The 12,806-nt window shown below is 34.1% G+C and overlaps 1 protein-coding gene across 3 annotated transcripts; it reads right to left on the reverse strand.

Annotated features, from left to right (window-relative positions):
• Positions 1–2,097: 2,097 nt before the first annotated feature.
• On the reverse strand, positions 2,098–5,092 carry LOC127138503 (uncharacterized). 3 transcript variants are annotated; one of them, XR_007808790.1, is made up of 6 exons: positions 4,767–5,092; positions 4,417–4,572; positions 4,229–4,324; positions 3,730–3,850; positions 2,749–3,084; positions 2,098–2,537 (listed from the first exon to the last, which is right to left on the reverse strand). XR_007808790.1 is itself a non-coding variant. In XM_051064965.1 (5 exons), exons 1-5 carry the CDS (start codon positions 5,028–5,030, stop codon positions 2,921–2,923), a joined length of 801 nt encoding a protein of 266 aa, XP_050920922.1. In that variant the 5' UTR covers positions 5,031–5,092; the 3' UTR covers positions 2,728–2,920. The 3 variants fall into 3 exon arrangements, 2 of the variants coding, with proteins under 2 accessions (XP_050920922.1, XP_050920923.1); XM_051064965.1 differs by lacking the exon at positions 2,098–2,537 and having other exon boundaries at positions 2,728–3,084; XM_051064966.1 differs by lacking the exons at positions 2,098–2,537; positions 4,417–4,572 and having other exon boundaries at positions 2,728–3,084.
• Positions 5,093–12,806: the final 7,714 nt, after the last annotated feature.

Genomic DNA, 12,806 nt, shown 5'->3' on the forward strand with positions numbered 1-12,806 from the left:
TGTGTTGGATCTTCAACGACTCTTTTCCTCTCTATTTAAGGAGCTGAAGACTTGAAGAAAAATATACCATTTGACACTCAAAGAGAAATTACTATGTCAATACAAAAGCACAAGCTGAACTTAGGATTTCTTATCCTTGTATATTTTAGAAATCCCTACGTCTTAAAAGAGTCTATTTGCATTGTATTATTTATACATCTCGGATTGTATATCAAATGTATTACCCCAATCATTTATCTGTTAGGTTGATTGTTAGAAGTCTTTTATTAAGTGTTTGAGCATTTGAAAGTCTCTTGCTTGTGTGCTTGAGCATAGAAGTATCTTGTTTTTATGCATGAGCATTGGAAGTCTCTTGCTTGTGTGCTTGGGCATAGAAGTCTCTTGCTTGTGTGCTTGAGTATTAGAAGTCTCTTTCTTGTGTGTTTAAGCATAAAAGTGTCTTACTTTAGTGTTCGAGCATTGGAAAAGTCTCTTGCTTATGGTCTCGAACAAATTGTAATCTTGTGTGATTTTAGTGAAAATCTCTTGTCAGTAGAAGGGGACTGGATTACTCTCAAGTTGTAAAAGGAACCAGGATAACTTTGTGTGTCACTCTTCTTTCTTTCATTTCATATCTGTTGTCTACCTCTAATTGAATCAGATTTTATACATTGTGTTTAGAATTTGACCAAAGAGTTTTAAAAAGAAAGAAAAAGTTAACACAATTCAACCCCCCTTCTTGTGTTTTTCTCACCTTCAAGAATAACTTTGCACCCCAAGCAAATATTCTTATCACGCTTCTGAATAAGAAAAAAATCTATCTGAGAACATGTCACCCCACTCTTATATGTGATAAAATGTTCATCTCTTTTTCTAAACAGGTATTAGCTATAAAAAGATCAGAGGCCGAAGAAAACTCCAAGTTGGATTTACCATCCACATTTACCTTCCTGAGGCAGTATCTCATGCATGCCCTTACAACCTCTTGCTACAATCCCTACATGTTCATTTAGATCTCCTAGAAAGAGTTTATCTCCTTGGGGTATATCTTGGAGTAATCCTTCTAAATCCTCCCAAAATTTTACCTTAAGGTGTTCCTCCAACCCAAAATGAGTTGCGTGAGCACTAATAACATTAAAGGTGTCTTGTTCCATTAAAAATATCAATGTTATAATTCGATCTCCTATTCTTTTCACATCCACAATATCCTTCTTCCACTCTTTGTCCATAATAATCCTCATCCCATTTCTCGATCTAACTTTTCTGGTGTACCAAATCTTAAATCTCGAGTTGTCTAATTCCCTCGCATTTTCACATGTCCACTTAGTTTCTTGTAGGCACATAAAATTGATCTTCCTCCTAACCATAGTGTCCACCACTTTTATATATTTTCTAGTAAGTGTGCCTATATTCCATGATCCAAAACGAATCCTACTCTCATGAACTAACTTCTTTATCCACTCCCGTTCACAGAAGTGTGGCAACTCTTGCATATTTTTCATTGCATCCAGGCGACGATGCAGCGACTCTTGCTCTTTTAACAACACTACACTCGAGTCATACAACGAAATGGTTACAGACAATAACCTAACATTCACGTTATTTCAAAATTGATCCATGTCATAGAGATTCGACAAAGTTGAGCCACACTATCACACTTCTAAGTTCCACCTCTCTCATTGACTACTTGAGTGTCAGAGTGATAATATTGCAAGTACCCTCCCCCAATCTCTAATCACCAAATACTTCTACCACCGCACCATTAGACCTTGCACAGTGGTCATCTTCATCCTACCATCATTTTTTGTTCTAGTATGAAATTAAAAGATTATGTGAAATCAACTTAGTAAAAAATTGTGCCTATTGCTGAAATAAAAGACTCTATCATTAGAAGGTAAGGTAATAAACTTATTAGACAAAGACCTTATATAAGGTAAACATATGAAGAAAAAAAAATGAATTATATTTAACATGGCTCGTGAATCAACTATCCAAGAAGAGGCCTAAGGGTATTCATTGTGATGGAGTAAAAATGATACCAACAATATCACCTTTATTAATAGATGATCCAAAAGAAGATTGGTGTGCCATCTATATTTGAATGTAAGTAATCGATTGTTGATATTGCTTTGTGTTTAATGGAGTGTCAACTGAATCAATATACATAGTAACAGCAGTAACACACTAATATGTAAACGTCTTTCCTTTCTTGTATTCTGGTGGATAACTATGGAGTTTGAAGCATTTATCCTTATTATTCCCTATAGCACCACACTGGTTGAACTTTCATTTGTACCTAGCAATAAAGTCAATACATATTCACGATTGATATGATCAACCAAAGGGTTAACTCCAACATGAACGCAATTATGAATTGAACGAAATTCAGCCAATTCCTCCCAAAGTCCTTTCATCACTTGAGGAGATTTGGTTTTGATGATAAGTGGAGGGGTTGCATATGTGCATGTGTCTTTTCTGGCAGTCTTTCAGGTTTTGGTGAATGGTTGCTCAATTGAGGATATTAGTATTCATAAGAGTTTGAATTAAGAAATGAAAATCTGCATTAATAAATGAAAATTACAATCATTTTAAAATACTATATTTATCAAAGTGACACTCATTGTAAAACAAAATGACTTATGTTTCTTACGTTAAGGAGATAAAATAGTTCTTTCTTAAAAATATCAGGATCAACTCATCTGTGACATGATCATATTTGTATATGATTACTGGTATTTGTCGTAAAAATAATCATCAAAAGAAATTTACCATATGTTTCATGATTCTTTTCTTACAATGGATCTTTGATTGTCAGCCGCCCGATTTATTTACGGCTTAGAAATGAAAGGAAGGAAAGTAATGAGGCAATGAGGGAATGTTCTGAAAATAACTTAAAAAGAATAGACCATATTAACGCAGGATACCCGACAACACCGTCAAGTTAGGAGATTGAAAGACCCATCCATAGCAGAAGTCTTCGCGGTCGATCAAGAAACCTGGCCTGCCATGCAGGTTCATCACTCTCGTAAACAAACCCACTCTTCATGTACAATTTCTTTGCTGGTTCATTGTCGTCGGCAACATGGACGTATAAATCTGTTATGCCTGAAAGACAGACAAAGGAGTAAATTTAGCCACTCTTTACTTTAAGAAATGTCGAATATTTTATCACGTAGAAACCCCGAGTTCTCCTGAATCATAGAATCAAGAATATGCAGATAACTTATAGATTGCTTTGCTTTTAATTCCAACTCTACATAGATCACAACAAGTATATCTACAATTCATATAAAACATATTAAGACAGTAACCAACATTGTATCTCATGATGTCATGTTCTTCTCGGCACAAACTTTAAAAAAAAAACTAATCAACCGCGGGATGTGATTAGAATTTAGAATGGTGTTTGGCTTTCAAATTCTGAACAGGAGATTTCTATCCCCAAGGACAATATTTGGAACCTGAGGACAATAAACTGGTTGTTTTCTTTCCATGCCTATGATAGTTAACATACTATTTATAGAAAAACTAAGTTGGTTACTTCGAATTGATTGAACAACACGATTAGTGCCAACGCCAACATTTCCCGGATATCAAATCATGTTCAACGACAAAGTGCCAAAGCCTAATAAAGACACAAGATCAACATTTATAAGCACCATTGAATTTCCTATTCCTGATATCTAATTGGTAATGGTAGTGGAACTTGAAAAAAAAAGTATAGCAGTTAAGTGCTACACTGTTTCTTACCCCAATTACGAGCAACTAACTTCGACTTTTCAAGAAGTTCATAGGCCAATCCATTCCTATGCAACTCTCTAGCAACACACACATTACTCAGGTAAGCCCTTGTCGTATCAGCTCCGCTAACCTGACAGTTAAACATTAAACAATTTGACGGAGGAGGCATTATACAAAAATAGCCATCAATCACTATAGAAAAGCTATCAATTTTCATATCAAGACGTGAGCATTTAGAGCAAGCTAGAACATATAAACAAACACATCCGCACCCACTTCATACTTTAGGCCGTGTTTGCGTAAACAACTTAATCAATAAGTTATAGTCAAACTATTTATACCTAAATTATAAGCTGTTTTCATAAGCTATATCGAAGAGCTTACAGAAATAAGCATCAAACAAGACGTTTCCATAGGCTCTTCCAAGTGCTTATGCGAGTAGATAAACTCAAAAAAACTAATCCAAACCGGCCCTCAAAATCTAGAATACATGAAAACTGAAAAATACCTCTGGCTTCATTCCTACAATTTCATCCGGAAGACTCAAGCACTGATTAAGATCGAGAGAACCAACTACTATCCTGTCTTCTCCATAAGTAGAAAACTACAAAAGTTCAATTGATTTTCTCAACAATAAACCAATGACCAACAAACAAATCTATATTGTCATTGAATGAATCCATGAAATAAACAAACCTTACATGAAGAACATAAATCATCATAGATGTTAGATATATGAGACACAGGAAGAGAAGCATTTATGCAAGAGACTCTTCTAAAACCCACCCTCTTCCCTGAAATGCGCTCTTTCAATGCTTCAAACTCACGTTCAGCCAAGTACTTCACATGATCCTAACACAACTTGACAAACACGAAAAACGCTTCGTATAAACTATAAATTTCACTCTTTTATCACAAATCAAGCATACCCTTTTGAAACTCAGTATCTAAAAACAATAAATCTAGCTGAAATCGAAACTCTTTCCGATTGAATTTGAATAAAAAACAGAAATAGAAAGAAGAATTGGAGTGGAAGACTAACTCACTTGGACTCCGTAAGTTCCGGGACGGAATTGATTGAAGGAACGAACACGGAGGGAAGAAGCTGCCCAGAGTTCATCATCGTAGAAAGATTCGGCGATGGTGATCAAAGATGTGTCGATTTTTTGGGTGCAAATGTTTGTGGAAGAAGGTGAGGATTGGATTGGAGTTCTGGTGTTGTAATTTGAGAATGTTAATGCAGAATTTGGAAAGGTAGAAGAAGAAGAGTGAATTGAAGGGAAGGAACAGAGCGAAGAAATTAGCGTCATTTTTTGTTAGGTGTGTTGTTTGTTGTATTATTCGTGGTTGCATATGCATCTTGTTCTTGTTTTTGATAAGTTCTTTTTTGTTTTTTTATTTCTTTATATTTCTTCCATATTTTCTATTTTCCCTTCCACTTTTGTTATTTCTTTTATACATATATTTAATATCTTTTATCTTTATTCCTCCTTAATATTCTACTTTCCATTTATAGCCATCAAAACGGATTATTAATTCTCGAAGTCAAAAAATTAGAGAATTTTTTAACGCATTCTATATATTATTTATTATTTATGCATCACGTAAAAATATTAAAATGTTTTTAAAATTTTGATATGTATTTTCAGACGCACTCATATATACACATAATTTATGTCATTATAAGTGACATTCTATTAGTTGAGTTTTTTTAATTTTAAGATGCATCTTTGACATTTATCCGTAGATGCATATCCGGAACATATGTGCAACAGAATCAGAAGCAGAAATTCAAAACTTATATTTTGACAAAATAAAATTATCATTCATAACATAAAATAAGCATTACATATGTGATTTCAACATAAAATGAAACATTACGTTTCAATATCCAGGTGGACGCTTCAACATCTTCACAATATCTTCGACCGATCTTGAAAACGTCGCTTCCAACTCGAACGTAACTTTTGTTTTGACACAGAAAAATGTATTCTATATAACCCTTACATCTGCATCAGTCTTGAGCTCAAAGTTGTTGAACTCAATCTTCCCTTCGTTGTCTATCGATGGTGAATGGTACTCGAGCTTGACAATTTTTCGATTGTCTCTATAAGGTATAAGATTATGGACTTTGTATTTCAGATCCGCAAAAGAGGTGTAGTCGTTGAGCTTTCAACATATTTCAACAAATGAGGATATTTCTCACACATTTTCCTAAAATACATAACAAAATCGGCATATAACTCTTTAGTAGAAGAATTTATTCCATGAATCCATTATTTTTTCCACAACTACGCCCTCCTTCACCATTTTTCCATCTTTCGACTTTATTTTTTTCGTCCCTACCACAGGTTTAACCCGGCTTCTCACATTCTTTGTTATGTGATACCTACAAAGTAATGCATAAGAAGTAGGAAATACTTTTACAACCGAATTCATCAACGCGGTATCGCAGTCGGTAACAATCACTTTAGGCATTCCTTCTAGGTTCTTTAACATTGTCTGACACACCTCCAAGGTCCAAGTAACATTCTCCTCTTTTTCGCTCTCTAGAAATGCAAACCCTACAGAGTAGGTCTTCTCAGTAAAGGTAATACCAACCATCTCCAATAATGTAAGTCTATACTTGTTGGTCTTGCTCGTTGAATCAATTATAAGCATAGTAGAAAATGTATTGAACAACTTGATGGAATCAAGATGATTTTGTCGTACTTCGGAAAATGAGAACATAAAGCTCGCGAAGAGCAATCACAAGCTCGTGGGGTGGATTTAACAGAGTCGCCACCGAATTTTATTTATTCCCAAAGAAGGAAAGGGAAATATCGATAAAACCCCTAAAAGAAAGACAATGATATTGGTTGTCGCAATCAAATCAGGGTTCGGGAGTAAGTAACGCAAGGGGAAGGTATTAACACCCCTCACATCCGTTGTACTCAATGGAAACCTTTTAGTTAGTTGTGCGTGTTAGTGTTAGTTTAGAAAAGTTAGGTTTCTTGAGTTGTTTAAAAAGGGAAAAGAATATGACAAAAAGGTTTACTTTTTATTGGGGTGCCTGACGAGACTTTGAATCTCGCTTCTACGTATCTTTGAGTGCAATAGAGAACTCAGGGCTTATGTAGTTCTGGGTACAAAATGTTTGTTTGTTGGTCGATTTTAGCGAAAACTATTTTGTATCAATCGACGGAAAACATTGTTTTACACAAAACAGGTGAGGAGCGGATGTTTGCATCACATTGAAGGGATTTATACATATCAATATTCACGGGAAAATATCACTTATCTCAACTCAACGATTGTGGATGAAGCATTGCTTTGCATCATCTCGAGACAAAATATCTTTTGTTTTTGAAAAGGTTTTGAAAGTGTGCCATGACGCAAAAAGGTTTGAATGTGTTTGATGTATTTTTGGGTTTGAAAGACGAGGATTTATGATTTGTAAGCTCTTACAACTTGAGTCTAATACTCGGGACTACAACTGAGCCTTTTACCAAGGTAGTCTTTTTATTTCAATTTTTTAAGAAAAGGGGTTTGAATATTTATAAGTGTTTTAAAGGTAAGATGAATGTTTATGGCTTGCAAGCTCTTACAACTTGGGCCTAGCAATCGGGACTACGACTGGACCTTTCACCCAGGTAGTCTTTTATTTCAAATTAGTTAAGAAAATGATTTGAAAAGATTTGAATGATTAAAATAAAATGGTGGGATCTTTTGAAAACTAATTGATATTGCTCAAAGTTTGAATCTTATCTTAAAAAATTGATCTTATTATGCATCCCCTTTACCACCTTATTTAATGATTTAAGATCCACATACATGATTAAGCAAATCATGGGCCAAATACAAGTTTTCATACAAACAAAGATCAATCCAAATGAAACATCCAATGAATCAAGGTCATGTCTAAGACTAATTAAAAAAAATTGGTGCTTTTTAAAAATATCATAAGGTTAAAAACCTAAGTCAAACATCTAAAAAAAACTTAGAATAAAAATTAATCTTTGATTAAAATATTAAATTAGAAATAAAAAGAAAATAAATATTTACATAAAAACAAAAGCCTTTTTTTATATTTAGAATATTTGTTTTAAAACTTAAACTAATTGTTTAAAGAAAAGAAGAAAATAAATAAATAAGTTTATATCTTAAACAACAAAAAAAAAAAAAACACAAAAAACATGGGCCTAGGGGGTGACGACATAATGGCAGGGGTGTGAGGGCCCAACATGGATATGAGAGGAGAGGGCCCTATATGGAGATATGGCGCAGGTCAGAAGATTCAGGTTGGACCTCAACCGACCCGACTCCAATACAAACAAAATAGAAGGAACATTAGAAAAAACCCTAGCATCGTGAAACAGTTGTAAGACCCCAATTTTGACCCTAAGATCCCTCATGTTATCTCATCATATGCATTGGCTTTGGGATCACACCTTGGCATCCTTCTTATCCCTCATTCATTGGATTTGCGTTGGGAGAGATTACCAAGCACATTTGATTGTATCATACTTTGTTTTTCTTTGTTTACTAACCAAAATACCAAAAACATGTCTATGTATAGCTTTATTTCTTTTGTAGGTAATGTGTGCATCCATTTATGCCTCATCAAGCTCATATCTAGGGTTTAAGACCCTCAGTACAAAGATATCAATCAAGAAATGGTTCCCATTGGTTCTATACATCATATATGGATCCCCGTGTTTTTCATTTATCATTTTGATCAAGAAATCACCAAGAGTTTGAAGCTTGTTTGCCTTGGAAGCCCTAGTTCATCTACATATCTTGTGTGACTTCTTCAACAAGTTTCTTCAAAAATTGATCAAATATTTCAAGGGATACTTCATATTACATCATCTTATACATATATTATTCTCCATGAGTCCAAAATATCAAGATAACTTCAGGTTTGGAAGTTGGTTCAAGGTAGTTGACCAGAGAAAGTCAATAGGTTAAAATTGGGTTTCCCTAGACCTTATCTCCAACAATTTTTTAGCATATTAAAATGATTACAAGATTAAAGTCACTCCTTATGACATTATAAACAACTTTCATGTTTAGGCAAAGAGCTAGTTTTTCTTGTAAAGTAATTTTTCATGGTGCAAGATTATAGGTCATTTTGTCTGTGCCCTAGTTGGAAGGTCAACTTCCGAGGACCATAACTTGCTCAATTTTTATGATATGAAGACCATCCAAGTTTCATGATACATTTCAATATGTCCTCTCTAACCTTTATTCTTTGATAAATGTCAAATTCAACTTGAAAACGCATGTGCCAAGAGGAAACATTATAGGTCATTTTGAGCCATTACCATTGAACAAGTAATTTTCCTCAACTTCTAAAATGCATAACTCCTTCATGCCAAATTCAAATGAGGTCAAATGTGTGACCAAATTTAAGAGGACTGAAAGGTATACAACTTTTATGAAGGAACTTTTTCCATTTGAAGCTCATAGAAAAAGTTATTCAAGGTGGAAGAAGTGGTCATTTGACTTGGTACTTAGAAAATTTTCAAATATGTTTGATTTTCCAAACTTCCACCTCAAAATTAATCATGATCCAAGCTTAAAATGGAAATATGTTCAACACAAAAGTTGTTTCCCTTGATCTCACCTTTCCAAAAAGTCCAAAATCACTTCATTTGGACAAGGTTTGAATGACTTGCGCATGGTTACTCTTCGTGGTTCCAATTGGATGAACGTCATGATCACTCTTCAATTACAAATGCATGGCTTCATGTTACACTTTCAGCATCACTTATGATCATTTTTGGACTTAATTACATCACCTCATGGGCCTATCACACACTCATGCAAGCATGCATCTCACCTTTCCAATTTTGGCCAATTTTTGAAGTGTGCAAAAAACAATAAGCATGGCTATAAATTCATGACCCTGGTGATCAGAAATGGGATCCTTCTTGCCCAAGCTTCGACCCATTCTTACCTAAAAACCATTGAAAGGATAATCTTGAAGATTTCTTGAGAAATCGAGTTTCAATTCTCATTTTGTTTTGGAAGTGAAACTCCAAGAGTCCAGGCTTTTTAACCATGCAAATCATCTCCTGCAAGCTTCTAGAGTCAAGCCAAGCCAAATTGGAAACAAGATCAAGATGATTTGAAGCTCCTCGAAGGTGAGATTTCAGAAACTTTTCATCTTCGATTCTCCCTCATTTCTCATCCATTTTGATTGATTGTTGGTTTGCTGAAGTCCTACCAATGTAGGCAACAAGATTGAGTTGCTTTAAGGTCAAATCAAAGCAACTCAGTTCATGATCCTCAAAATTCAAATCCATGTATCTTTCAATATACTTGAAATTGGAGAAATTTTAGGATAGATTCGAGCTCCTGGGCATTTTTTTTAAAAATCATGTCTTTGTTTTTCATTTTGGTGAGGGTTGGTGGTCATCTAGTCCGGTGAGGTTCACCAGAGAAGATGATCGGAGCCCTAACTCCGGTGGTGTGTTGGCGTGTTCCCAACCCTTTTATCCATTCAAAATGTTTTAATCTAGACCCTTGGTTCTGATTACCATTGGTGTGACGCGTTTGACTTGGTCTATTGTGGATAGTGCGCGCGTGACTATCAGATCTGCCACCTCAATTAATGAAGGAGATCTGATGATCCTTGTTTTTTTGAATTTTATTTTATTTTCTGAATTTCCATTTAATCCACTTATTTTATTTAATTCATAGAAATTGCATTTTTAATCCAAAAAATATGGGATTTTCACCCAAAATCTCTAATATTTTTATCTTCCATATTTTGAATTAAAAAAAAAATTGGATTAATTTTGGTATTTTTCATGAATTAAATGTTTTTGTGCATATTTTTAATTGTTTAAAAATATTTTTGACTTTTTAAAAATCATGAATTTTTTTGTCTAAGGTTCTTTGACCTAGGATAAACCCCTTGGCCATTTATTTGGTGTTTTGAAGGGATTTTAGGTTTTGACCAAAATAAAATATATTTTAATTCATTTTTAATGTGATTTTTAATTGATTAAATGTTTAAAAATTATGTAGAGTCATTTTTATGGTCTTGTGATGTTTGACTTTCTGTTTGGGCCATGGTCAAGATTGACTTGACTCTTGTTGGATCAAAACCATTGGATTTAGGGGATTGATGAAATGTACATTTCATCTCCCAAAATGAATGGATGGTTTTTATTTGATGAAATTTCTCTCATGATCAATTTGTGTTTCTATCTCCCCCTCCCTCTTCATCTTCATCCCTATTCTTTCTCATTCACTCATCGGACCAATGAAATCTATAATGTCTAAAGGCTAATTGGTTCATCAATGACCTTGTGTCAGATGAATCAATACAAGTATGACTGAGATAAGTCTCTTTCTTTTGATTTTTCTTTTAGTGTGTGGTATGTTTTAAGAGTTTGGTTCTTTGTACCAAATCTCTAACATGCATTAACACCTATAATTTTATTGCCCGACCTCAGATAGTTGTGACTTCTACATAAGTCTAATTACGATAGCTTAACATAGAGCTAAATTTGACCCTCAAGGCATAGCATTCTAGTAAGTGAGATTGTAAGTCTCTCATTCTTCATGGCATTGTGTGGAGACTTGACCTTTTTTCCTTTTATGAGAGCTAGTGGCATACTTGTTGAATTATCCAAGTTGGAGCCCTTCTCATGGAAGATATCTTGGTTTAAGGATTCATACTTGTGAATGAATGGTTGAGAGTTCTCCAAAGAATGACTTAATCAATTAAAATCACCTCTAACACCACTAACTTTTGACTAACATTTGACTAATTCTTACTCCTCATGCTTTTACTTTTAAGTCATTTACTTTATGCAATTTAAATTTCAGTCATTTATCATTCATTGCCATTTATATTTCATATAACTTGTTTATGTTTAAGTCTTTTTCTTTTTGCTCATTTGAGCCATATCTTGTGATTGTATATACTTGTTTGTGTGTTTTGATTTTTTGTGTGGTCTTAAGATCCTAAAACACCTAATAACAACAAAAACCCTAAAAAAACATTTGGTGGACTGTTGTACTTGATTTGAGCTTCTGGACTTAGAATTAGGTAACATTCCCTGTGCTAAAGGACTTGACCAATGCCAACACTCTGAAACTGAGTTATCTCTGATTTTGACTTCATCTTATGCAAGACTTGGGAATTTCTTGGATTCATCTGCTACTCTATCTTTGTGCTTAAGTGTTACTTTGATCTTGTGTCTGATGTTTTGTTCTAAGTTGATCAAGGAATATTTCATCTGGTACATAGAAAGACAATGAAAACTGCTAGCTATTGGAGTTCTTGCTTGGATGTGGCTATATTTATTTGATGCGTGGCTATATTTATTTGATGCCTTGATCTTCATGATGTTTGGATATTGCTCATTGCTTATTGATCATTGCTTGATTAAAGTCGAAACGAAAATGGGTGTTTATTTGACATTCTTGTCTGTTGGATTGCATCTCATTGGTCAGATCTTTTCAACTCTTAACTTTTAATTTGGGCTTAGGATAACCTCTTCATTTCCTCTCACTTCTTAAATTTCAAAATCTCTCTCCCTCTTTTCAGAACTTTTCTTTGCTTGTGATATCAAAATTAGACATTGTTTTAATGATTAGAAACTTTGGCCTTATGTCATTGAGTTTTTGAACTTCTTTTCTTAAATCAAACTTGTAAATAAACTTAACCATATTGGCTTAAATTTCAAAAGACAAAAAGAACTAATAACCCCTTTCAAAAAATTTGGCCCTTTGTGCCTTTTCTTATTAAACTTTTGTTAAAAGAAATTCACCAACTCATTTGAAATTTTTACCACGAACTACGAGGTTTTGATCCCTCATTTTTATGTTGGTACGTAGGCACAAGACCGGAGATCTTGTCAAACACAAAAAGATAATCAATGAATTCTTTTCTCATCCCCACACTCTATTTTTCTCAAACATCATTTATACCAAAAACACATTCACACATAAAAAAAGGCTCCCTAGGAGTATCTAGGATACTTTAGATGCTAACACCTTCCCTCTGTGTAACCAACCCTCTTACCTGTAATCTTTGGCATTTTATTAGTTTTGATTTGAAAACTTCTTATATTTGGGTTTTGTTC

Source organism: Lathyrus oleraceus, chromosome 4, assembly GCF_024323335.1.
Source record: "Lathyrus oleraceus cultivar Zhongwan6 chromosome 4, CAAS_Psat_ZW6_1.0, whole genome shotgun sequence".
In the NCBI taxonomy this organism is placed as follows: Eukaryota; Viridiplantae; Streptophyta; class Magnoliopsida; order Fabales; family Fabaceae; genus Lathyrus; species Lathyrus oleraceus.